We start from the raw sequence: 27,920 nt of genomic DNA on the forward strand, positions 1-27,920 counted from the left end.
ATGCAGATTTGACAAAATGCAAAGAAGGTACCAATGTGAGATTTCTAAGGATAGATACAGCATGCGACCCAAGGTTTAAGAATCTGAAGTGCCTTCTAAAATCTGAGAGGGATGAGGCATGGAGCATGCTTTCAGATGTCTTAAAAGACCAATACTCCAATGCATAAACTGCAGAACCCGGACCACCAAAAAAGAAAATCAATCTTCTCCTGGTGGTATCTGACTCAGATGATGAAAATGAACATAGGTCGGACCGCACTATTTTGAATCATTATCAAGCAGAACCCATCATCAGCATGGACGCATGTACTCTGAAATGGTGGTTGAAGCATGAAGGGACATATGAATCTGGCACGTAAATATCTTGCGACGCTGGCTATGACAGTATCATGAGAACACCTGTTCTCACTTTCAGGTGACACTGTAAACAAGAAGTGGGCAGCATTATCTCCTGCAAATGTAAATAAATTTGGTTGGCTGAACAAGAAGTAGGACTGAGTGGACTGTTGGCTCTAAAGTTTTACATTGTTTTATTTTTGAATGTAGGGTTTTTTGTACATAATTCTACATTTGTAAGTTCAACTTTCATGATAAAGAGATTGCACTATGGTACTTGTAATGGGGGAATTGAAAAATACTATTTCCTTTGTTTTTTTACAGTGCAAATATTTGTAATCAAAAATAAATTGAGCACTGTACATTTTGTATTCTGTGTTGTAATTAAAATCAATATATTTGAAAATGTAGAAAACATCCAAAAATATTTCAATAAATGGTATTCTCTTATTGTTTAACAGCACAATTAATCGCACGATTAATCATGATTAATGCTTTTAATCACTTGACAACCCTAATAATTACTGAAGGAAAAGTCTATGGTACATATATATCAATCATCAAATCATAATGTTTATGAGTGTATGAAGTTGATTAATGCTGCAAAGTGTGTTCTGATTTTAAGCTTTAAATTTATGGGCTAGTGGCAACAGATGTGTGTACCGCACTTATTAAATCCAGAGCAAATAGTCTCTTACACTTATTTCTTTTTGGCAGTTGAGATGATTTTACTCTGATTAAGCATCAGTTTATACTCTTTAAAGCATAATTCCCTGCTACAAACAGAGGGCCTGACCTTGCAAAGCTTAACTCAAGTGAGTCAGGAGACGCCTCACATAAGTAAGGATTCAAGCTACGGTGCAGATCACTTTCTGCCAACCGACTTACTGTTCAGTTCTAGCCAACATTTACCGAATATCAGGAGGGAAGAAAATTCTTATTTTGAATGTGTATTTGCTGACTTTCCAGAAGGTGAAAATAGAACTGGGAGGGGTTAGCAGCAAAGGCATAAATTGCAGGATGAATACATCGTGAACCCGTCTTCCTTACAGTTGGGCCTAAGCAGCATTCTGTTTAAGACAAGCTCCCTTATGACAAGAGCAAAGTAAGCGAGGCCCATTGCTGCGGCTTGTACCATGAATTTAGGACCTAGGGAGTGCCTGAAACATTTTCGGGGCTGTCTATGCGCTGTTTGTAGCGAAATAAAGTGTTCTCTTGCTCTATGAGAATCTGATTCAATAGATAGTTGATATGGTACTCAGAGTTCATCTAATATGGGCAGAAGCAACAAACAGGAGGTTGCAAGTCTGAATTCCTGTAACTGATATTTTTCCACACCTGGGCCCTAGCTAGCTGCCATTGAAATCTATGGCAAACTGCAACAGACTTCACTGAGAGAAGGAGCAAATCTGACAGCTGTAATGCTGGAGTCTGGGGATTCCTCTAAAGAAACAGACACAATTATGTCAGTTGTCCTAAGTTACGTCGTGTGGGACTATAGACCCATGCGAGGCATTTGTTTGGTTCTAAATGAAACTGAACTCGGGACAAGCTCAAAAAGTTAGCCATCATCAGAGAAGTGCCACTACAGACTTCTAAACGTAGTATCATCTCAATCCCCATATTCATCAAGAATGCTAGTGGGAAACCTCCGCCCTACAGTTTTCAGTATTTTATTTTTGTTGGTTTTTAAACTTGAGGTAAAATCTTTTCCTGTGTTGTGCAGCTACCCTTGTGGAGAGGAAGAGGAGAGCACAGGAAGCATCTTACCTTTTTCAGCAGCACACTCACAGATGAGCAGGCCAGGATCCCAATCAAGCATTCGCTTGGGAGCTAAACTGGATGAGCGGCTGCCATACTGGCCAGTACTCCACAGGCCCCCTCTCCCCCACCCAGTGGAGACGTTTTGCTGTCTTGGAAGAACAGCTGGGCCTCCACGTTTTTGTCTGTATTCTGCAGTTGGCAGCAGGTGCTGGAATAGCGCTCTTGCTACATTTTAAAGGGGGAGCACAGCGTACTTCAAATGTCATGTGACACTCAAGCCCCTTGCCCTACGCTCACCTGTGGGGCTCAAAATACTTTTTATCCCTGGTGTTTCATGGCATGCAGAAAACTCAATTAAGGAAATGTCATTGACAAACGGAGCAAGTCTGATTCATTATCAAGTGATCATCTTTAAATGAGTATAGACCCCTACATAGCCTTAAATTATATATCATTTATTGAAATATAGAGATCTTAATTTACAGGATTTAAGACAAAAATATGAACAGGGGCACATGTAATATGTGTTGTACCTTCAGTCACTCATATCAGTTAGCCCTTCTTCAAACACTTCACACCACTACCACTTTGGAAACACATACTTTTTTTTTTATTATTCTAAAATATAATTTTTGGACATTCAAAAGTGCAACAGTTAACGTGCCTGTGGATTATATCACAGTTAAAAAAAAAATATAAAGAAAGGCAGTGATACAGCTTGTCATAAATGTTTTGGCAGTATCCTAGAAGTCTATATAAAAATACATATATACATATTGATGTATAACATCACCATATCTTACGTCCTTCATCATATAATAGGACCATTTTGTACAAGTTGCAGCCCAAATTTTAAGGATTTGATTGGCCATTCAAAATAAGAAGTTATGTTTCATAGGAAAGTTTTGATTGTCATTATACAGAAGGAATTGGGACTTTCTCTTCTGGTGGCTTCTCAAAATTAAGCCATAAAAGAAAAAAAATCTGCAATGCTGAAAACATAAAACAAAACAACTCCCCATTATACTACAATCCAAATAATTTTTTCTAGGCGAATATCTCTGGCCCCAATCCTGCGATGAGCTGTGGTTGGACAGACCCCTTCACCTGCACTGAGCCCCACTTTCTTCAATGGGGTTCTGCACAACAGGCTTCCATCTGCATGTAACTCCTCGCAAGACTGCGGGGCTTACGATTGCAATGGGACGGGATAGCCAGTAAATATTTTGGTGCCAATCTAAAGCATATGTCCAGTCCCAAGATGTGTTGTGAGATTCAGAATGAAACCAACAAGAGGAAGGGAGACAATATAAGAATGTTACGTGACCTATCTTTTGGTATCACTGAATCTACAAGGCCTGATTTTCAAATCCGATGAAATGTGGGTCATATGCAGAAATGCTTGCCTAATTTGAACATGAAGTTATGTAACTGTACCCACAAATTTGTGGTCTCAATTGGCCAGTCCTTAATTTGTAATGAAAGAGGTGCTGGGGCTCTGGCAATTAGGTACCAGGGCTCAAGCATTTTTTTTTTTAACTTTCATAACTGACATAGCAAGCCCAGAGGTGCCAGGGCTCAGCCTTGTCACAAAATAAAAAGTGCAAATGACCCTTCAGCTATCTAACAGGCCACTTGTGTTTCATAGATTCATAGAGTTTAAGGCCAGATGGGAAAATTAGGTCATCTAGTTTGACTTCTGGTATGTCCCAGGCTCTTAAATTTCATCCAGTTACCCCTGTGTTGAGCCCACTCACTTGTGTTTGACTAAAGCATAGTTTGAGTTTACCTCAAGCCTATTGTCCACAAAGGCATCCAGTCTTGATCTGAAGCCATCAAGCTCTTGAGAATCCATCACTTCCCTTGGTAGTTTTTTCCAGTGGTTAATTACCCTCCTTGGTAAAAATCTGTGCCTTACTTCCAATTTGAATTTGTCCAGCTTTTGTTTGCAAATGCCTCATTTGCATCCATAACTGCATGTGGCCTTAGCCATGTGACATTCTGAAATTCAAACCCATGCTGATTTGTCTGTAATAATGGCAGTACTACATTTGGGACCACATTTTGCTCTCCTCTGCTCACCCACAACTCTCCGTAATAAGTGAAGTCAAGAGGAAGTGCACAGCGTTTCTGAGGGCCTAACTGGTCCTTCAAGTTTAGTTTTAGTTTGTTATTCAGAATCCAGTCACTTTGTTTTGTTTAGTCACTCACTGATGGTCCAATTTCCACATGTAATAGGAAAAAAAATTCCCTCACAAGCTTGAGTCTGGATCTCATTTGTGTTGACTGTGACATTTCAGGTACTGAGAACTTCCTGTTAGGTGCTCAGTGCACTCAACTCCTACTGAGTTTAAAAGCTGAGCACCAAACAGGATTTGGCTCATAACTGGCAGGTATCTTATTTTCATCTGTAAGACTTCCAAAGCATCATAAATCAATAACACATCGTATAGTGACAGCAGCAATCATAGCACATTCTACATATGTATGATGTCAACAAACGTTGCAGAACCAAGAGTGGATTAAATTTTGTACTCCCTCTTTTCTAAGTGAAGGAGTCAGACCAAAATAAGCAACACACTTGAAAGCAATTACCTGTCTTATAGTTAGGGTTGGTAAAGATAACAGAGCCAGCTTCCTCTGCTTCTATTGAAACCTGAAAACTAAGGTAACAAAATGTATTGCAAAATGATGACTGCACATTTAATCTGGAGTCTCAGGCTAAGAAACAAGACTTCCTTGTCTGCTTCCAGAACAGTTCAAATATCAAATCAGTTTTTCACATATGACCCCAAAATAAGCTCTCTTTTGAATAGATGTGCAAAATATTATTTAAATACTAACAATGATGTCGCTATTGATTAGTCATACTTTCCTTTTACAGTAACTTGGAAAACATGGTGTAAATTAATGAAAGGTTTAAAAATAGCTTTAAATTTAAAAAACCTCAGTAAATCAAAGGGTGATTAATTGCTTTTAGAACATCTGATTAGGAAAGCCACTCATCTGATGCTGGAAATCTAACTCTTCACGTCTTAGAAGACACAAAGTTCTTTTCTACAGTGAAACTAGTTTTAGCTCACCAGAGCAATTATTATATCGTATACAGTCAAATACAATAATTGTTTCATATAAACATTTTGAATCCTAAATCTCTTTACCTACTTAAAGTTTTAAAAACTGTGCTTTTGCTGAAGGACAATGAGTTATAAACTATACAGTTAGTGTTACTGACAGTAGTATTATGAAAACAGCTATCTTCTATAGTTAAAGATTCACTAGGCTTCTAACACCTGTTATAGAAGGCTTTTAAATTAATTAATTATTATTATTATTCCCTTTTATTTGCATTAACTGTGAAAAGTAAAATGTTATGTAGTTCCAGTACCTTTAAGTTTCAAAAGTGGTTTTTGCATGTACTTCATTCACATGATAGCTCAGCAGCAGCTGAGATTGAGGGGCAAAGTACACAGAAATCTTGAGTGATCTCTTCTAAGTCCACAGAATATATTCAATGCACACCTCAAAAGATCCTTGAGCAGACAGTTATTTACATAATTACAATGGTGATGTTTTGCTGCAGTGGAAATTCTATCCATCGGAGTCAGGAATGCCCTTGAAACACAGAACTGGTCTGTTTATGGCCTTTGTCCTTCTACCTATTCAAACTGCAAATACCACTGAGATGCTACTGAAGTACTACAAAAAGCAACACTGAAAAGCTGACTTCAGCATGTCCCACTCTTTCATATTCAGGATGATCTCTGTGCGCTGGGAACAAATTTCTACTTTCCTTACATCCTTTGTATTGCAATAAAGTGGTTTTCTCTACAGAGTAAAAAGTCCTTAGAGCACATGGCGAGCTTTCTCTTGTGACATAGCTCAAAGATATCCATTAATTCCATGTGAATTACAGGAAGCTGTCTTCAACCAGGTCTGAGGAATCTATTCCAATGTCATCCATCATGTCAATGTCCTCAATGGTCTCATCCTCTCGCTTGATAAAGGTAGAGCTGCTAGAACCAGTCTCAATGGCACTTTCTTCAGATGTCTGGGAACTGTAAGAGGCAAAGAAACTAAGAGCTATAATAGTGAAATAATAATAGTGAAATAAACATGATATTTGAATTTCTAACAGTTGACTCATTTACATGGAAGTGGATCTATGCACCAACCTTCTGGCACCTTGGGTTATCTTAGGTGATCTCTAACTACCTTTTTCTTAGGGTGATTGATATCTGGTATGAGGAAGTCACCAGAGGATAATGAATCATTTTCGAATTCAAGGGAGCAAGTTGACCACACTTTCCTGAAAATGCCTCCTGCCAACTCATCCATACAGTATTCATGAGTGAAACATTAGACTTGAAAGAAGTCCCCACCAACCAATATCAGACACTGCTGTGGCAAATGGATAATTGGAAAAACTTGGGAAAGAGAGGGAATGAGATGCTTAAGAAAAAGATGGTACAACAGAGACCATAAGGGCTTAGATCAGGCCTGGAAACTCTTGCCCCATGGTCAAAAATGACCTCATTCCAGTTTCTCTTGATAATAGTCTAAAGGTACAAAAACTTGGCTCCCAGGATCTTAACTTTATAATTAACAGAGTATAAAATGAATGTAGCTGAAAATACTGCTAGCCACATTGTGCTACATTCAGCTACCCTCATTCACATTAGGTATTTTATTTATGTATCTATTTATATTGATAAGAATCCACTGATAAGAATCCCATCCAAAAGCTCTGTCACCAATTAAAAATCACAGAAAACCCCTCTGAAATAGCCTAACCCCATTACAAGAACCAGCCGTTCTGAAATAAAATCAATCAATCCCTCACGTACCTCAAATCCTGTTCCAACTCACTCATTCCCAGATGAACAAATGGGGCTTACTATGTGCCCCAAAGGCCAGTCAATTTTGTTATGTTGGACCAAGCTGGAAAGTTAACCCCAAAGGCGAGGGGCCTCCTGGGTAACATCCTGCCAGATCCCTTCTCTATGGCAGTACAGTACAAGAGAGGAGGTCTCTTGCGTAGGCAGGTCCCAGGCCATAACGAGTACCTGGCTTCATGGGCTGCCCCATTGAAATCACTGGGGCTAGTCACAGAGAGCTGCACTCTATACCAGAGGTGGGCAAACTACGGCCCGCAGGCCACATTCGGCCTGCAGGACCACCCTGCCCGGCCCTTGAGCTCCTGGCCCGGGAGCCTTGCCCCTGGCCCCTCCCCCGCAGCTTCAGCATGTCACCCCACCAGTGCAGGAGGGGGCTGCCCTGCAGGGGCAGGGGAGAGCAGGAAGGGAGGTTCACCTGCAGCCTCAGGGGAGCCGGTGGGCGGTGCGGGTGGCGGGAGCGCGGCGAACGCAGGTGGACGGCTCAGGAGGGCGGCTGCGCAGCCGCCTTCGGAGAGAAGCGGCGCTTTGAAGGGGAAACTGCCGCTTCTCTCCAGCTGTGCGGCTGCCCCTGCTCCTCCTGAGTCCTCCGCCCATGTTCGCAGGGGGGGTTGGATGGGGGTGGAGTTCCAGGGGACCTGTCAGGGGGTGGGGGTGTGGACAGGGCCGGCTCCAGGCACCAGCGTTCCAAGCAGGTGCTTGGGGAGGCAGCTAGAAAGGAGCGGCAGTGTTTCCATGGCGGCAGTCCCTCTGTCCCGCCAGCCGGGGCGGCAAATCGGCGGCAGCTTCTCCCCTTTGCCATCCACGGTGGCATTTTTCACTGCTTGGGGTGGCAAAAACTGTAGAGCCGGCCCTGGGTGTGGATAGGGGTCGGGGCAGTCAGGGAGCGGGGGGGGTTGGATAGGGGGTGGAGTCCTGGGGGGCCTGTCAGGGGGCGGGGGTGTGGATAGGGATCGGGGCAGTCAGGGAGCGGGGGGGTTGGATAGGGGGTGGGATCCCGGGGGGGCAGTTAGGGGCAAGGGTTCCCAGGAGGGGGTGGTCACGAGACAAGGAGTAGGGGGTGTTGGATGGTTTGGGGGTTCTGAGGGGGGCAGTCAGTGGGTGGGAAGTGGGGGGGCACATAGGGCTAGGGTTTGGGGAGGCACAGTCTTCCCTACCCGGCCCTCCATACAGTTTTGGAACCTTGATGTGGCCCTCAGGCCAAAAAGTTTGCCCACCCCTGCTCTATACCCTGACTCATAATGAATAGTACCTAACTCTACAAGTAGCCGCACTGAAGTCAGTGGGCTATCTTTCTAGTAAGGTGCTACTCAAGAAGAGTAAGAATATCAGAATCTGGACCAGTCTAGTAGAAGGGTGAGTGAGGATGACAGAATCTGGCCCATAATGTACTGTAAGCAGCAACTACCTGTGCCTGTTCCTTTTGCCGAGTTCATCCTCGGAGACGGGATCAATGTCGGGCAGGGGGATGATGTAGCCACTGTCAGCACTCAACCTCTGCTCATCAAATCCACTCTCCCTGTCCTTTAGCTTGTCTTCATTCTTGTAAGTGACACCGATGTAGGTGTTGTCACAGTCCACTCTCATGCGTGTGACCGCTGGGTGGTCGCTTTTCAGGAAGTCCAGATGAATCCTTTCATAGCTCTGAAAAGATTCATTTTAAAATGGTCTTTGAGGCTGTACGAGAAGGTGTCCGCTCCTCAGCAACCTGCTGCAACTAGCTGTGCTGCGTAACTAAACCAAAACGCTTTGGTGTGAGCAGGGGCAACTCTATTGCCCTGAGCTGAGCTGTGCAGGCTTATTTGAGGTGTTTTACAAGGCTTCTTTGGACCAGTGCCTCTGGCCTGATAATACACATAGGCTACTAATATTTAAAAGATGGCTGGGTGGGTTTCATTTTAAAATAGTGTTTGTACACCTCTACGTGCACACCTTGGTGCACTAACATCTCTGCAGGAAAGTGACAGCATCTTTCAGAGGCAACTCTGGATCCAAACAGGGAGTTAGTTTAATTATTCAGAGGTGCATGTATGCCATGAGACTGGTTACCATGTGACTGTTACTCAGTATTAGTGCTGGGGATCAGCGGGGATCAGGGAGTACTGCACTGCATGATCTCTCTCCCTTCTATTTTCTGTGTGCAGAGCTCTTCCACCTGCTCTCGTTCCTCTAAGCTAATGAGGAGTGACAATAAAGATCCCCATTGGTTCTCTCCCCTTCCCTGAGTAGGGAGCAGGAGTAAATTCCTCTGGCTCCTGGCAGCTACCCTTCCGTTGAGTCTACTGACCAGATCTGGCACCTTCTCCAAAGAAGAAATGAGAAGATATTCCTGCTGGCGAGATGATGAATTCCTCTCCTCTCTCACTCCATTGGGTGAGGCCCAGGAAGTGTGGCTGTATGCAAATGGAGCCAAAGATGGTGGGCAAGTGAGGGGTGTGTGTGTGTTGAGGAGGGGCAGAAATAATGAATAGGTCTGTGAAGAGGAAGAAGAGGGATTCAGACATCTGTGAGTTTGCAGGGGCTCAGGAATGAGGGGCTGGGAAGTATACAGAGAAGCATGGATGATGTATGGGGTGGTAGAGGACCAGCAATAAGGGATGAATATTGTGGGGTAAGAGGCCCATCAGTGAAAAATGAATGGGTAGTTGTGGGGTGAAGAAGTGAGGAGCAGGTTTATGGAGGCACAGGAGTGAGGGTGAACAGCAGAAGCGAATGGAGTAGGGTAACTAGATGTCCTGATATTATAGGGACAGTCCCAATATTCAGGGCTTTGTCTTATATAGGCTCCTATTACCCCCACCACTACCCCGTCCTGACTTTTCACACTGGCTATCTGGTCACCCTAGAATGGAGGGGCAAGAGTGAGTGAAGGCTGGGGGAAAGCAGAAGTATGTACATGTGGGGGAACCCACTAATAAATGCTCGGTGCATGGGAAGCAGGAGTGAGTGATAGGAGTGTGTGTGTGTGTGTGAACTGGAGTCATTAGTGCCTAGGCATCAAGGTTCAAGCTGGGGAGAATGGGTTGATGGAGGCTGGGGGAGATTATACACACAGGGGAATTGGTGCCTTTTTTAGGATTTTTACATTTTCTGAAAAAATCCTATGCAAATGTGTAGGGCCAGCTCTGTGGTTAACAGAAGGATTAAGATGATAATGGGCCTACAGGAAATGGAGAGTGCTGTCCCTTATGTAATAGTGTAAATTGGTTACCACCAGCAACCTTAGTTTTATAGCCTTATAGTCTCTTATACACTGCAACAGCATATCTGAAGCATTTCATTCACATGGCTTAATGACATGCTTACTGCACAGATGACCTGAGCAGCTAAATTACAACTCCTCTGGGAACAGATACAAAATGCAATGGAAATTCCAGAGAACAAACCTTCTTGTACTCGCCAGGCAACAGATTCTCCACAATTTCACTCAAATGGTAAAAAGAAGGTCTTTTCTCCGGTTCGCTGTTCCAACATTTCACCATAATCTCATACCTGCAAATAAGACGGAAACCAGTTTCATCAGCTGGAAGTTGAAAATCAACAGCCAGAGAAACAAAAACAAAATCAACTGGAGGTAGGTTTTGGTATCGGAGAAACAAAAAAGAGCATACGTACACTTCACTGGTAGCATGGTCAGGTTTTGCCATTCGGTAGCCACTTTTTATCTTGTTGTAGAAAGAAGAATCAACCATCATGCCAGGGTATGGTGTGCCACCTTAATGGTAAAAGGCAACAAAAGTGGCTCTTTTACATTATTTGAATACTTCCAATGTTATAATAAGCCACGACTAAATATACGAAAAACCAAACAGCCAGCAGACCTTCATTAAACCACAAATTTCTTCCGCTGGGTATTTGATGAGCTGGACATGGAGATTGGAGTGGGGGGTTATGATGATGCTCAATTCATGTGTCTGATTAATATTTTCTGCATTAGTTGCTATCTGAAATTTTGGAAAGTGCTGAGTGTGAGCTAGATTTGGGGAGGTGGGAGTTGAGGTGGCTTTTCTAAGGCTCTTTAATCAATGTACTGGATTTCTGAACTGGATGCTGTTCTTTTTAAATCTTCTGATATGTCAGGAGTTAGGGATTGATGCTCTAAATCTGAAAATTAAATAAAAAATAATTCATAATCTCTGTTGTCTCTCCATCTCTCAACAGAGATGTAATAGCAGGACACTGTAGTGAGATTTCATTATTCCTATTATAATTGGTTGCTTGTAATGCCCCAAGGCCCCAACTGAGATTAGAGTCCAATTTTGCCAGGTGCTATAAAAACGTGTATTAACGTACTGGGAAGGTTTTGTTATTTATACAGCATATGCTACAGTATATTTACTAGTACAATATCTGTTCTTTTTATTGGCTTTTACTTGTCAGCAGATGTTTTATATGTTTTTTATTCTAAATGTATCTGCCTGGATGAAAGCTCTGCCTGTGAAAAAAATTGGATTAGTGTTGTTATGCTACAAGTTGTCAATATCAAGTGGGTGCTGGCCCTGAATATTGGCTAAGAGCTCAGGCCCAAAAGGGGTAACACTATATTATGAAGTGTTATCAGAATTAATTAAAGCCAAACTACAGCTGACAAAATTAATGAACAAAGTACATTTCATGATGCATTATCCATGATTATTTTTATTGCATTTTTTCACTTTGGGCAATGTTCTGCCACTTTTACTGACATTGAACAGCACGTTACTCCATGTGGCATCCCATTGGAATTGATGTCAACAGCTCAGCACTCAATAGAAACCACTCAACATGCGTTACTCTGGCAGAATCTGGCCCTTTACAAAATTCAGTTATTCATAATGGCTCTCCCCAGGACTAGCGTGAGTTGTTGAGGTTCTGATGTACATCTTTGGAAACTGTTCTTCTATAGAACTAGAGCATGACTTTAATGCCCTGTGTTTGTACAGCTCCTAACACAAAGGGGCCCATGATTGAGGTTCCAAGGTGCTTCAGTAATACAAATAAATAAATAAATACACATGCCAGAGCTCACATTAATGTCCTGCAGAAAGAGAGCTTAATATGGTCAACAGTTTTATGTGAAATGTCTTTTAGGAACAATTGTAACAGGCCCTACTTTACAGAAAAATCAATCTGCAATATTTGTGAAGTTTATTATGCTAGGAGAGAGAAAGGAAAGACAGTGCAATGGTACAGGTAGTAGCCTGGGGTTGGGTGGCCCAGGTTCACTTCCCTGTTCTGCCACAGACTTTCTGGGTGACTTTCAGCAAGTCTCTTAGGGCTTGTCTACAATGTCCTGCAGTTCAGACTTTGGGGGTGTGAATAGCAGTGCACTCCAAAGTGCTGTGCTGTAACTCCCATGTGTGGATGCTGCAGGTGCAAACTAAAAAGTTCCTAGTTCATATTAATGATTAATGTAAGCACATATAGAGATGGTGCTAGGACACTATAGACATGGATGAGTTAGGACTACCTGAGAGAGAGATATTATATTGCAATGATCTTATTGTGTTTGAACACCACTATCCTCAGAACTGCTCCACTGTGTGTCATAGGCCCTCCGCTGCAGGATTACATTAACGCAGCCTAGGAACCTTTTAGTTTGCAGCTGCAGCATTCATGTAGGGGGGTTACAGTGCAGCACTTTGGTACATTGCAGGGCAGTGTAGACATAGCATTAGTCTCTCTGGCCCAGATCAAAGTATTTAGGGGCCTAACTCCCACTGATTTAAAAAGAATTTAGGCACCTAAATACATTTGAGGATCAGGGCCTCAGTTGCCCATCTGAAAAATGGGGGTTATAATACAGCCCTACCTCACAGCAGTGCTGGGAAATCTTAAAAGATTGTGAGAAACTTAAGTACTAAGGTGCTGGGGACCGTATAAACACAGTTGATAGACGTCCATCTGTTGCTGTTTTAAGAAGTATTTATGTGACAAGCCATTCTAGAGTTTAACAGTCTCTGCTCATTTTAAGGGATATTGTCATGTGGTGAGCCTGGGGCTCTTTAATAGGGATTACACAGTTGTAGTCCGCTCTCATCATTGTAATTTCAGGCAGACTCATGTAATCCGGTCTCTTCCTACCAGACTTGAAGTGAATCACTGGAATGCCTGGTGCAGCTGTGCTTTGGTGACTGCTGCTGCTTGGAACTGCCAGTGCAAACAGCCAGCTCCAGTAGCCCTGCTGCCCAGAGCATGTTTGCTTTAAACCTCCTTCAGCCTAGGAAAGTTTCCCAGAGCCCAGCATGCAGTCTGCCCCTCTCCTTTGGTCCAGTAACTGGAAGTAAATGAGACAAGGATGGCTTTCAGCTCACTAGCAGCCAACTCAAAGTCAGCAGCAATCAACAGCACCAGCCTTCAACCTGCCCACCTTGTCATAAACCAATATGGTCAGTTCTCTGGGACAGGGACTGTCTTTTTACTTCATGTCTGCATAGCACCTTACACAATGGGACTCTGATCCCAGTAATATCCAATAGAAATAATAACAACAATTCACCCCTGTAGTTTGTTGTCACAATAGTATTTACAGTTCTTATTTTAATGTAGCATGAACTCAACCAACTTAATTACTGCATGTAAAGAAGTGCTCATAGTACATACCAAGAGAAAATATCTCCCACAGCAGAATGCCATAAGACCAGACATCACTTAATGTTGTGTACAAATTGTCAAAAATGCTTTCAGGTGCCATCCATTTCACTGGGAGAAAAGTCTGCAACAAAATAAACATATTAATCATTACAGAAATCCTGCTCAGTACAGCAGATGTATCATTTGACAGTAGGAAGAAGGTTTGCCTTAATAAATGCACATTTGCTAAAGTAGTTAGTAATATTTTTTATTAAAGGAAATATGAAGAGGTTACAGGACTATGAGCAAAGCTTCTACTTACTCCTCAGACTAACTAATCCAGGAATATCTGAATTGCTAACTTATTAGCAAGCGACTCAGTTGATTTGTGGACATGATATGGGAGGTACACTGGTGATTTGCTTATGCAAATATGTCACTGACTGCTATGTTATGCTACATCACAATGGCATTCCCTTAGTAATTCATCCAGTCACAAAACTTGCCAGTTAAAATCTTATCCTGCAAAATACTAGTTCTGGCCAAGGACTCTTCATCTTTCAAACAGACTTTGTGAAGTCATGTGAATTAACTGAAAAAAAAATTGTTTCTCTTGTTTTCATCCAACTGTCCATTAGTGTAACCAAACACTGACCAGAAGAACCTTAACAAGAGTATTATACTGACACTTATCTCAATTAAATACTGAAATAAAAAGATTAAACAAGTACATACGCTGCCTTTGGAGACATAGTTGGAATCATGCATGATGTCCCTAGCCAGACCAAAGTCACAGATCTTCACAATTTTTCCTTGAGCCAGAAGGACATTACGAGCTGCCAAGTCACGGTGCACACACTGCATGGAGAGATAATAAGTCATTTACAGAGATACCAATTCCCATGAAGGCCCATTTCTTTTGGAATGCACTGTCCCCTCCCTGAAGGAAAAAAACAAACAAAATTTGTTGACTTTGCACAGTTTAAATTGGACGACCTATTGAGCCAGCGTTCACGAAGGGCAGTTGTGGGAGGGGATGGGCCTTGCCAGCTGGGAAAGTGTGGGGTGAGAAAGCTCTGCTTTAAAGTGGCTATTCTGACTGGTGGCTGACATGGGGTAGGGGAAGAAAAATGCTGCTCTTTTGGTTTTGTAATCACTTTTGTCTTGTGTTTCTAGTGAATGGAGAGGGTGCCTAGAACCCTAAAAGGGCACTCTTCCATGTTGTGGTTTTTAAATCCAAAAAAGACTAGGCCATTTCTATTTGGTTCCTCATGGCACTTACATTTTTAGAAGCCAAGAACTCCATCCCCCGTGCAACTTGGTACATGAAGCTTAGTAAATCGAGCAAACTGAGGCTGTCAGAATTGTCGTCAGAAAGCAGGTTTTTGACTTCTGGTTCTGTTGAAAAAGGCAGAGGGAAAATATGCTTGTGTTATAAAAGTGTATTCAGGCCATGAAACCAGTGCCCAGTTCTTTCTACCTTCTATGCTTCTGAGGTGATGACTTTAGCAGAGTATCGTGGCCCAAAACCATCTTTTCGGAATAAATAATCCCGTTGCATGTTTGCATCAGTCACTAATACAGACTGCATTCCTTAAAAAAAGAAAAAACATCTAATACTAAATATAGTTTTTGTTTGTATTCTGTATATAGACTTTTTTTTACAGGGGATTGTAGAAAACGGCTAAGTTAGAAAGGGCCACTTACATTACGTGAGTTGTTCTTACTATTTGACATGTGGTTAGAAACAAGACATTGATTTAGAGACGGTAATGCCATTAAAACTTTTGTACATTTTTGACCATTTCAGTTTTGCTGAGCGCTGTTATGTTTCTCAGCAAGTATGCATTGGGACATGTCCAGTACTGTCACTGGAGGATCAGGGATTCTATGGCAATCATTCTTTTTTTAACAAAAAAAAAATGACAGCAAAGAGCAGACTAGGCTATTCATTTACCCCTCCTGGCCCTGAGCAAAGCAGCAGTGCACTGGTCTGCCAACTAACTCTGGGTCTGCAAATGATTCAGGACCTCAGGCCTAGAGCCAGAAGTGAGCAAGCCTCTTTTGGAAGCAATGCTTTGAGTTTCTGAGAAAAGGGGAAAGGAAAGGGATGTGTTGCCCTTCATCACCCTGTTACATAATCCAGAAAAGCATCTGGAATTTTTTTCCTTTTCATAAGTGTCAGTTAATGAAAGTGGAAACAGAGAAAGAAAAATTATTCATTAATTATTATTATTATTAATAATTATTACTGTCACATTGATCAGAATCTTGCAAAACATACAAAAGTAACAATACCTTTGCCACTTAAGACTCTGAGGCTATGTCTACACTACTGCGGTAAGTCGACCTATGCTATGCAACTCCAGCTATGTCAGTAAGGCCAGGCTTGATAAAGCCCTTCCTGGGATGATTTCGTTGGTGTTGGTCCTGCCTTGAGTAGAGGGTTGGACTAGATGACCTCCTGAGGTCCCTTCCAACCCTAATATTCTATGATTCTATGAATAATGTAGCTGGAGTCAATGTACCTTAGGTTGCGTTACCGCAGGGTCGACGGGAGAAACTCTCCCGTCGACTTACCTTACTCTTCTTGTCAGGGGTAGAGTACAGGGGTAGATTGGAGAGCGATCTGCTGTCGATTTGGCAGGGTTCACTAGAACCGCTAAATCAACCGCCGGTGGATGGATCTCAGAGCATCAATCCTGGCTGTAGGTAGACCGGCCCTAAGTGTCACCATGCTACACACCAGGGCTGCTGAGAACTTCACAGCAGAAGCAGCAAAGATAAAACTCCATTATTCTTGCTCCACAAGCATAGGCGCTTATCACTTGAGCTAAAGGAGAATCTTTCTCCCTGGTAAGCCGTAGGAAGCTTGCCACAGATATTGGAGTAGTTCTAATTCCTTCCACTGGAGGGCAGAGGTAACAAGCATTTCTGAAGGAATGGTTTTTAACAACAATGAATGCAGTTACCTGACACAGATTTTTTCTTATATGAAGCAGGCCGATCATACATTGATCTCTGGATATCCGAATACTTAGAACCCTCCTTCCGTTCCAACATTGGCACATACTGAGTCGTATCAGCTTGTTTCATGTCCATGTATTCTCCATTGTTTTCAAAGGATAAAATGACATAACTGAAATAATAAACAAATAAACAATATTGCCCAGTGATTTGGTTCATATTTCACATGGCATCTTCATGGTTCTGCTTCTGGGTCATAGTTCATTGTGGCGTTGTTCATGTCACTCTGATGTATAGAAGTATAAAAAATTACTTCTCATGGTAATAAATAAAAAACATGCCCAATATTTTCAAAGCGGAGTGCCGAAATTACGTGTCTAAATATGGATAGAGGAGTCTAAACATAAGTATCTGATTTCCACAAATGCTGAGCACTCACACATCCCACTGAACTCAATGGGAGTTGCAGGAACTGAGCTAATATTATTGCCTGTGGCATTTATTTTAAATATTACAGTTGATCAAAGTACACCATTCATTCAGACAATTTTCATAGGGCCCAGTCCTGCCAAGAAAACCCATATAGCCAAGTCAATGGGGCTATTTGCCTAAATGAAGATTTGCATTGTAACATCATACCCTTAATGGGCAAACTATAATCCTTTTTGTCCTTTCCCACCTTCTTGTGCTTTCATCAGCTGGGTTCATCCCAAAAATGTCCAAGTCCTTCTTTGGCTTTTCTGGATGTCGGCTCAGGAAATTATCCCTGTTTTTATGCAGGTAGTTTACCAAATCCCCATAAAAGCAGTATTCAGTAATGATGTAAATTGGACCTAATGAAAGAAGGCAAAATAATACCTTGATGATAAAAAATATATGTCAATGAAAAGATAATGGAAAACTAAATATACAGGGGACAGAGTGTTAAGGATTATGCATGTCAGTTTGTTGAGCAGTGAGTATAACTACTAGTATGTATAGGCAGTTTTATCAGGCATCCATTTACTCACATTTATTTTTAAAAGTACTTGCTCAACATATAGGCTACGTTAAATGCTAAATTTTAGTTGCTTGGCACATTCTAATTTGGGGTGGTTACAGGCTCAATTTTAGTTGCTTGGCAAACATTGATATTGTGTTAGACAAACCTACCTGATTTAGTACAAGCTCCTAAGAGATTCACAATGTTCAAATGGGGCCCAAGATGTGTCATTATCTTCAGTTCAGACATTAGTGCCTGTTTTTCACTGGATCTAGCTGTGGCTGTCAGAAAAATAAATAGTTCAGTTAATGGTCAATGATCCTTGTTCTTGAAAAATGTTAATATCATTCAGTTAATACAACTATTGAATATGATACATTGCTTGCTTGGTTTAAACATTTATACGGAGGCCACTTAAGGAGGGCTTTGCACTTTATCTGGTGATGGCATTTCTGAAGGTCTAATGAGAAGTACTAGTCACTAATAAAGACTCAATTGATCCAATTCACTAGTGGGCCCAATCTGTTTGCCCTTCTTTGTGGTACGAAGCAGTCATAATCCCAGGTTAGCTGACCCTTTGGGGATTCATCCATGGGTGGGTGAACCTCCAAGTGGCACAGAGACCAGTGCTTAATTTGTAATGAAAGAGGTGTCAGGCTCAAGCAGTTAGGTGCTGGGGCTCAAGAGATGTTTTATTTTCATAACTGACACGGCAAACCCAGGGTCTATGGACTGCCAAGCCCAGAGGTGCTGGGGCTCAGCCCTGGCAAGCCCTGGCACAAATTAAGCCCTGACAGAGCCTCTTTAGAAGCTCCCTCCTGAGCATCCCTACTCCCTGACAGCACCTGCTGGCTGAAATGGCCATTGGAAACTGGAATAAAGTAGGGCAGCCCTGCGGCAAGTCTCTTTTATGCAGGTTCAGACTGGCAGCCAGACAGCCCTAGGATCAGGGGCCCACAATCCTTCTGTCCAATCCCTCCAATCTTGCACCAACCAATCGGTCTTGTAAGATTTATATACGCAAGTGCTAACCACCAGACCTCTATGCTCATGTCAGAGCACCACTATGAGAAATACTTACAAAAATAGAGATATTAGATTCCAAATGTTTATTACTCTTTTTACCGCTAATGTAGCTCTTTCCTGTGTGAAGGATGAACATTACCACATTTATGCTGTAGACATTAATTTTAAATGTCTTTTAAAGTCATTGGGTCAGCTCCTCGGATAGCATAAGCTGATTTAGTTTCGGTGGAACTCAAGTGATCTACTCTCGCTGAGAACCTGACTGATTCTACTTAGTTGCACCATGGTATCATTTTAATCTGTTCAGAAAGATGATGATTATTTATCCTTTTCCAAACTTTCTGAGTTATCATGATGTCTAAGCCAATGCAATTAAGATAGAATCTTCTAATATGTAGGGATAAATTATAAATACAAATTAAGACAATGCTAATAATCCTGCATCAGCTTGAAGCACCTGGCTTGGATACTGACACCATGAGGATCACTTACGTTTCAGCATTTTCACAGCTACCTTCATCACTGGCTGAGAGCGACTTAATCCATATGCAGTTCCTTCAACAACTTTCCCAAACGCGCCTGAACCAAGGATTCGACCTACAGACAATAGAGTTTGTTGTTCAATGAACAGTTGCACGATAGCTTATCTCAGTTTCTGCTGCCATTGCGCTTTATGTAATGCTGCTGGTATGTGTTGTTATTTATGCAGACTGAGCATACTTATTCATCCAAAACTATTATTATTATTAATGTCTGCTCCTATCACCAATAGAAATCAATTAAGCAGAAAAGGACAAGAAATTAAAAAGAATTGCTTGGATTTAATAATATTCCTAAAGAAAGCCAAGTAAACAAGAGGACAAGAGCACATTATTAATCAGCTTGTAGGGCAGGAGGTGACATCACTGAAACTCCCTGTTTAAATCATGCTTGTCCACTATCCTAATCCTTTGGCTGAACACTTTTAACTATAGAACATTGATTTCCTAATGTCTAATCTAAATTCTCTGTTCCAAATTCTGCTGTGGTGTAACTGACTTCAGCTGAGTTGTGCCTGCTTACCCCATAGCTGAATTTGACTCTCCGTCATCAGTTTGATGCCATTACTGTCATTAGTTATCATGTCATACAGAACTATCAACCTAAAGGATAGCCAGCAGAGTGCCTTAGATCGTTATGTCCACGCTCTAACAATAGGATAGATTTGATGGTGGTACCAGCTCAGTTTAAGAATACAAAAGCAGGGACTATCAACAATCTGAGAGAAGTTAAAATATATGTGGATTACACATGAGGGAAAAGTCCTCTGAAGTTTAATATACAAATGTGTTTCATATGCAGGAATAGATTTTATGACAGTTTCCAAGTGCTGTATTAACACAGCCCATGTTTAACCCACTTTATTCTGGCCACAAATCAGTTCAGACAAAAATTGTGAATTAGCGTATTCTGTCTTCTGTTGTGGATTCAGTACGGGGAAGAATTGTGTATGGAACGGATATGAAGGCTTGAGGCAGACTTTTAATGAAATATGCAACATGCAAAAACACACCCACATTAGTAAATTCCATGGATTTCATAAATTGCAGATGTCAGTATGTGATCACATTCCTGATCACATTTTTTTTTTTTTACTAACAGTACAAATAAAAGGTCAGATGGTTTCCGTTCTTATCAGAAAATACAACACTGCAACATTTAATGTTCATGTGATTTATACATATCTGCCATATATTGCACCTGCCCTCTCCTGCGCTTCTGGAGATGATGCTTCCGGAGAAGCTACTGTTTATCTTAACCACAGTACATGGCCTATCTGTAATTAATAGACCAACTCCTATATGAAAATTCCAGCCAAAAAATGCATGTATCACCAAAATAGACAGGAAAGATGGGATTTTCAAAACTGGTCAGTGCTGGCCTAACTATAATCCTTCCTAAGGTCTCTCACAACTTGGTTACAAAACAATATGAGAATTTTTTCTCTCAGCTTCCTATGCACCAATAGGTTCCCTTACCAGTCAGGATGTGAGAAGCTTCCTACAAAGTTTCCGCCATCCTAAGTGTGTAATTTAGCAATGGAACATTTTCAGATTGCAGATCTGTGAACCACATGGCAGGATGCAGCCCCTTAAAACATGCTGCTGGTGCGGTTTCATCTTGTCATCTGCACTCTCCAATTCCGCCCACAATCATATCGTAAAGTGAGCATGCGAAGGGCTTCCCCTCATTGGCATCTCCGCTAAATCTGGGGGCTTGTGGAGAACAGTGGGAGCACTTCCTGAATGTCAGGGAATTATTATTTCCCCTTTTCACCCCCTCTTCACGTATTTTTTTAAGTCCTGCTCCCCATGTCTTTTACACTTGCATTTTGATATCAGGTGGGAGTTAACTGCTTAGAGCTGGATGTTGCATCTGCCACAGAGCAAAGCTCCTTATGCTATTGGTACAGAGACCTTGACTGGCAACCCCCAATTAGACTATACATTTTCTTTTATTTTTACTATAAAGGTGCCAGAGTAACAGCCCTGGAGAATGAATTCTTCTATTTCTCTACATCAGGGGCGGGAAAACTTTTTGGCCTGAGGGGCGGGAAAACTTTTTGGCGGGAAAACTTTTCGGGTTTCGGAAATTGTATGGAGGGCCTGTGAGGGGAGGCTGTGCCTCCTCAAACAGCCAGACGTGACCAGCCACAAAGTCTTGTGACACCAGCTACAACAATGCCACATGAACGGCTGTTCTCTCTTTCAGGTGACATTGTAAACAAGAAGCAGGCAGCATTATCAGTCAGACTTGTCTGTCTGAGCGATTGGCTGAACAAGAAGTAGGACTCAGTGGACATGTAGTCTCTAAAGTTTTACATTTTTTATTTTTGAGTGTAGTTATTTTTTGTACATAATTCTACATTTGCAAGTTCAACTTTCATGATAAAGAGATTGCACTACAGTACTTGTATGAGGTGAATTGAAAAATAATATTTCTTTTGTTTTTTACAGTGCAAATATTTGTAATAAAAATAAATATAAATGAGCACTATACACTCGTATTCTGTGCTGTAACTGAATTAATATATTTTAAAATGTAGGAAAACATCCAAAAATATTTAAATAAATGGCATTCTATTATTGTTTAACAGCTCAATTACTTTTTTTTACTCTCTTGACAGCCATATTTTTAAATCTTGTTGGTAGTCTGGGAATGAGAGCAAAGCCATTAATAATGAGTCTGTCTGGCTTCAGCAGTCAAAGTGGCACTGGATTTTTAATAAGACTATTGTGGCAAATCAGTGACCATCTAGGAGATCATGAGTGTCACTATGTCATACACCATGGCCCTTCAGAAATCCACAGGACCAGCAGGGATAGAATTCAAATCTTGGTACTCAAAAACATTATTCCCTACCACTTCAGGGAAAGACGAATGTCAATTAGCTATTAACGGTGGAAGGCCTATGACACATAGCAGGGCAGTTCCGATTATGTCCAGCAGAGGGTAGTGGTGTTCAAACACATTAATCAGATTATTGCAGTATAATTTCTCTCTCTCAGGTAGTCCTAGCTGATCATGTCTATAGTATCTAAGCACCATCATTATATGTTATTTTCACAAAACAGGGTTCCCTCCCCTGGGATTTTTATTGCAAACAGTCCTCACGCACACGAGTGGCAAATTCATCACCCAGTGCTTTATTTACAATGTGCTCTATAAATGTTTGTTCCCCATAGCATAACTTCTCCCCAAGTCTTCATCTACTACCAAGGCACAGGGCAAAGAAGAGCTCTCACTTCTCTGAAATCTTGGGCTTCTTTGGCCTGAAGGCATAGCCTTCTACCCTGGGCTCTTCTTGCCTTTCCTTTTTAAGGGTAAATTCCAGCTGATGAGCTGAATCACCCAGCTAATTAGTTAATCACTGAGAACTTAAATTATTACCTCCTCAATTTACCCCAGGTGGGGATGCTTCCAAAGAGCAAGGAGTGGTGAGTCAGCCTTGGGCGACTCACACTCTGGCACTGTAATACATTGCGGGAACAAGAACAAAGCAAAATTGTCAGTGCAACCTCAGTTTATTGAATTCTAGTCAACTGATACTCCAGTAACCCAAAAGCTGACTATGGTCACCTAGCATGGTATTGCACTCCAGATACGACCGGCCTGTAAAGCAGGTAGAAGGATGCTGGCTGGCTCACACAGCTAGAAGAGGAAGTATACACATTAAAGGAACACCACCAGCTAAGCCACATCCCCAAATTTTCCTAAAGGCTTTGGATAACCTTTTCAGTAAGTTACTGCATTGCTATCTAACTGATAGAATATTAGAAATTCCATTTGAAAAAAAAAAAAAGATCCCATCATACCAGTAAAGTCAATGGGGTTCACTGGCATAAATGAGGGCAGAATATGGCCTGTATGATGAAACTGCCTCATAAGAAAGACATATATGATGAATGTATATTCAGCATGTCAAGAAAAATACTTGTGCTATCCAGATTGCTATAAGAACATGCAGTGCCATTTTCTAAAGTTAACCTTCCTAAATTTACTCATAAACAAGAATGCATTGAAGTAAACTGATGCTGATGAGTCAAAGAGAGACAAAAATTACTGTGGTGGACTGTTAACAACCCAGTTCCAATATTTGTTTTATACAGATAATCAAAGCCAGGGATGTAGTCAAATAATTCCCATAAGTATCCACCATGGTTTGGTCTGCAGTTAGCAGAGCAAATTTAATTAACTGAATTTATTTCTGAATCAGATACATTCACTTGAGAATCAACAGAAATCCTCTCTCTGGCAAGAACTGCTTTTGATTATATTGACTCACACAAGAGGAAATAGAAATAGAACATATTTTGTAAAGTGTATCAAACAAAAATGACTTTCATGATTTTCTTCACTTGTGTTTGTGTATTATTTGGTGCATAGATACCTCCATAATGGGGATGTTAGAAATGCTTAAGATGCTATAGATAAATAGGAGAGAGAGAGAGAGAGAGAAAAAGAGGCAGGCAGGCAGACAATTATTTGTTATACCACACTACCTAGAATTGTGCTGGGTATTTACAGGTCACCTATAATGGTACAAGAGCTTATAATTGAATTCCACATGAGACGTGACAAAGAGACAACAAAACAGCAAAACAGGGTGGAAAGAAGAAAGGCAGGGTTCACAGAAATAAGTTTATGTGGCAATGGCATTTGACATCATGGATTTATCATTTTAAAATATTTTAATAAAACTGCATAACTACTTCCATATTACATTGGGTGTCTACACACAGAACTAATAAATGTCTTATAAAATAAAAATGCCATTGCTGACTCACTTCTTGTGGGCATCTCAGCAGAATTGAATCGTAAGGCAGGAATTTAGGGAGGGAAGGAGAGGCTACTGGACTGACAAACCTTTTGGGGAAGGCACTATGTGTGAAGCAGGGTGGAAGAGGAATATAGCAGACACTAAAGTACGGGGCTCAAGGCAGACATCTCTGGTAGAGAAGAGTGGTCAATGGGTAGCATGAGGAGAGATACAGGCAGATAAGTAGGCAGGGACAGTTCCACAGACCCTTGAAAGCAAGGACAATGAGCTTGAACTTGAGGCAGTAAAGCAGGGATAGCCAAAGGAAAGACTGAAGAGACAGTGACAGTTTTGTAGGGTCTTGAGGGGAGCCCTGTGGAGAGAAGGAAGGCCAAAGACAAAGAGGTTACAGCAATCAAGACAGGAGAGAGCTTTGCTGTCTGGAAAGAGAAAAATGTGGATCTCAGAAATATTATGGAATAAGCTTGGATGTGAGAGGAGAAGGAGAGGTAGAAGTCAAATATGGCCCCAGGTTTCAAGCCTGGGTATCAGGGAGGATGGTGATGGGACAAAAATAGGAGAGAGAAGAGGATTTCGGAGGAAAGTCAAGGAGCTAAAATAGGTAGGTAGATAGATGTATTTTTGTTGTATTCAGAATAATTTTCCATGAAAAATCAGTTTGTTTGTTTGTTTGTTTGTTAATAAATTTGTAAAGATTCTGCATCAGCACAGAACATAATGGTTATCAGCTGTATTGCCAGCCATGGCCACAGAGATTCACAGTTGTCCTGGCACTTTCTGTTCTCAAATCCGAAGCGCCTACCAATGCCACTAAAGGAGAATTTCCATGAACTTTAACAGTATTAGGGTTTATATGGTCTATGGTCCAGACACTAGAGGGTGACATGATCAAGCACACTTGGGCATAGTATATAGTTGCCAGGACATTCTGATTTCTAGATGTTTTGCAAGACTTTTCTGGTTTTGTTTATATACCAGGTTAAGAATTCTATTAATACTGGATGGCACAGAATTGCCGTGGTCTGATCATTCCATTTAGCAACATAGAAAGTTCTTTCCATATAAACAGACTTTATCTGCAACAGTTTGGCTCTTCACAGAGCTCACCCAATGAGTGCAGATCAAGAGCTCTGATTCCCCACATGCATTAAATCAACTTCTTATCTCTACAAAAGAAGAGGATCTCAAAGTTCTTACCAAGTACTAATCCATCTCTAGGAAACTCCCATCTTGAGTCATAGGGCAGTTGCATTGGGTCCACATAAATGTACTCATGGCCATCAGGGCTGATGGACTCAATGACTCTCCATCTTATCTCATACCTTGGTTTCTGCCGTGCACAATAAATGAAACATAAATTGTCAGGCTCATGCCTGATTTAAGAATGGGTCAGTTCACTAATTCAATTCAGTATAGAAATTACATATTTTAAGTTACCTGTTTCCATATGATGACCAGGACAATCAGTGAAATAATCACAATCACTATTAACACTAGGACTGCTGCAGCCACAGTTAATTCTGATCGCAATGCTGAAGTAAAAGAAAAGGCCTCAGTTTAGATTTGCCTCCATGCAGAGAGTTATGACAGAGGCCCGAGTTTGTAGGTGACAGTAAGACTCCCACCTCCTTTGCCATCAAAGTTCTTGTGCACTGCAGATGTGAAAAGTGCAGTCTCCAGAGGCAGGGGGCATTAAGTCATTCACTGCCTATAATAACCCTGCCTTCCTATTTCAGGAACAACAACAGTGGTTGCCTGGAAGAGACTTCCATGGCCATGAGTAACTAAAATGAAGAGATGGATCATGGAACCACATAATATGGGAAAGATGGATTCAGAATTAAGACCTGGAGAATGGCTCTTGTTCAAACTTCTGGGGAAGAGCTGCCAAATCTGTTTTCATCATTATTTACTTTCAAAGAGCTGGTGTTTTACCTATTAGACATTCACACTGCGTAATTATTTCCAGATTTGATTGGGTTTATTTGAGGAGGAGTTTGAAATGGCTATTTAAATCTCTCAGGAGTGACAAAGTTAACTCACTGGGCGCCACAAGCTTCAGTTCCCGAGTAACAGCACCAAGAGTGTTCCTCGCCATGCACCGTACTACCAGGGTTTCTTCTACCTTTTGGAAGGTCACCTGGCTTTCCACCTGGTCCTTATCAACCCGATGAGCCTCCATGCGTATATCTGAGATGTTGTTAGTCAGAAGCATCCATGAGGTATCATTACTGCATCTGCAGAAATCGAATAACCATGAATATAGACATCAGATTTATGTATGGATGAGCAAGCGTAAACAAAGTGAGGATCACCCTAAGCACCCTTTCCCTACTCCCTTTCCCTGGCAAGAATTATTTTAAGGACCAAAAAGAAAAGGACCAAAGATGTTTAAGTCTGTACCCACTTCCTGACAATGCTCTAGCTCCCCGCCTCCTAGATTCAATGAGTTTCTGATCCCTTCCAGCACTACTACCACCTTTGAAGCACCAGTAATGGAGCCCAGCAGCCCACTGTTGCTTAGTCCAAACTTTGCATTGCTCCGGGGCTTTCTCACTAGACCCCAGAATTCATGGCTGGCCTCTGAAGCCCCCAGTGCTCCACAGATTTCTTTGGGAGAGAAGAGAGGGGGAAATCCCAGACAGTAGCGTGAAATGTGGGTATAACGACAACAGAAAACATCTCCGAGGTTACCAGGGCTGCTGGGCCCCACCAAGCTTGTTGTCTCTCTGTGCGATTGTCTCCAGAGGAGGGGGAGAAGGGGTGACCCCGGAACTAGATCAACAAATGTGAGGGAATGAATTAGTTAACATTTCTAACACACTTTGAATGTAAAAAATATTATCTGTGGTGGGCTCAGTTGCAGGAAGAAGGGCGGATGGAGGAGTGTGTGAAAGAGTAATGGGATAGATGAGTCTGTTCAGGAGATGGCAGGAAAGCCTCAAAAGATATGTGGACAAGCATCTGACTTGCTCATCTGAACTTCCCTGAGGCTCACTCATCACTAATTAGGAACCAGATCTCAGAGAAACCTGTTAAATAGATACAGTGTATGTGTTCTACAGGACAAAATCAGTAGGAATGATATTAACCCCCACCCCATCCATATGCTGATGAAGCATAAACAACTTGTCACTTTGGCAAGACAAACCAGAATCATAGTTTCCAGAGGGCTGATAAGGAATGTGTGTCACGAGCTTAAATTACGTTGGTCAAGGAAAAACGTTCACATTTGGAGATAAAGGCACATCTGTTTTTCTTACTTTTTAATGTCCTTGCATATCAGCCATTCCACGTCAGGGAAAGGCGTCCCTTTTGCCAAGCATTGGACCGTCTGTCCCCCTCCAGAGCCGTGGTGATCATCCACCAGGTCTAGAATTGAAGCTGACACTAGAAATGAATTGAAAAGAGCATGTTAGAATTTCCCCCCCTTTATTTGGGTTAGAATTACAAATGGAACAGGACAGATGTTTAAAATTGCTGTCATTTGTCTGGCCAACAGCCTTGCAACAGCACATTGCTCTGCTCCTCAGGGAATCCAAGTCTGGGCCCTAAGCTCTTTGCTTGCTCTCCAGAGCCTGATTTTCCCCTGAAGGATATGACTAACTCAGATTGACTTTGATGAAAGTTACTTATATCCTGCAGGGGAGAACAGGGCCCAGGCTACAGCACAGTCACAGAAGGGGGCGCTGTGGAAGGGGTATGCTTGGTCCTGGGGCATAGAGAGAGCTTAAGAGCCTCACATTGCTCCTGAGAGACACCAGCTGGGCGGCAATTTGAATGTCTCTGTCTGGGTGCAGAGGGAGCCTTATCCTTCCCTACTCAGCCTCATTTGAGAGCACAGGGAGAGTAAAGATGAAAAATACAGAGAAAACCAGAGGAGACCCCTCCCACCTACCTCCCAGAACTCAGCCATTTAGCAATATCCCTATTACTATTACTTATTTGTAACATGGGCGCGCCTACAGGAAGCAGCCAGAGCTCTCCGGCCTCCCCTCAGGAGCCAAGAGGACTTTTCAGGTAGGGGAGGGAAGAGAGGGAGAATCTGATACCATTTTCGCAGGAGGAGGGAGCAGAA

The 27,920-nt window shown here is 41.8% G+C and overlaps 1 protein-coding gene across 3 annotated transcripts in view; it reads right to left on the minus strand.

Annotated features, from left to right (window-relative positions):
• Nucleotides 1–2,576: 2,576 nt before the first annotated feature.
• Nucleotides 2,577–27,920, minus strand: part of PDGFRA (platelet derived growth factor receptor alpha) — a 48,263-nt gene continuing 22,919 nt past the window's right edge. For 2 of the 3 annotated variants that reach the window (XM_073342019.1, XM_073342018.1), the window contains exons 9-23: nt 27,106–27,232; nt 25,886–26,079; nt 25,280–25,374; nt 25,040–25,172; nt 19,015–19,119; nt 17,667–17,777; nt 17,194–17,347; nt 16,520–16,686; nt 14,830–14,945; nt 14,283–14,405; nt 13,578–13,689; nt 10,611–10,710; nt 10,382–10,487; nt 8,404–8,639; nt 2,577–6,158 (exon numbers count right to left, since the gene is read on the minus strand). In XM_073342019.1, the coding sequence (XP_073198120.1) occupies nt 6,011–6,158; nt 8,404–8,639; nt 10,382–10,487; nt 10,611–10,710; nt 13,578–13,689; nt 14,283–14,405; nt 14,830–14,945; nt 16,520–16,686; nt 17,194–17,347; nt 17,667–17,777; nt 19,015–19,119; nt 25,040–25,172; nt 25,280–25,374; nt 25,886–26,079; nt 27,106–27,232 (2,027 nt within the window). In that variant the 3' untranslated portion in view covers nt 2,577–6,010. Of the gene's footprint in view, nt 6,159–8,403; nt 8,640–10,381; nt 10,488–10,610; nt 10,711–13,080; nt 13,252–13,577; nt 13,690–14,282; nt 14,406–14,829; nt 14,946–16,519; nt 16,687–17,193; nt 17,348–17,666; nt 17,778–19,014; nt 19,120–25,039; nt 25,173–25,279; nt 25,375–25,885; nt 26,080–27,105; nt 27,233–27,920 lie in introns of those variants that run through there. The other variant, XM_073342020.1, reaches the window with a different exon arrangement.

Source organism: Lepidochelys kempii, chromosome 4, assembly GCF_965140265.1.
Source record: "Lepidochelys kempii isolate rLepKem1 chromosome 4, rLepKem1.hap2, whole genome shotgun sequence".
Classification (NCBI taxonomy): domain Eukaryota; kingdom Metazoa; phylum Chordata; order Testudines; family Cheloniidae; genus Lepidochelys; species Lepidochelys kempii.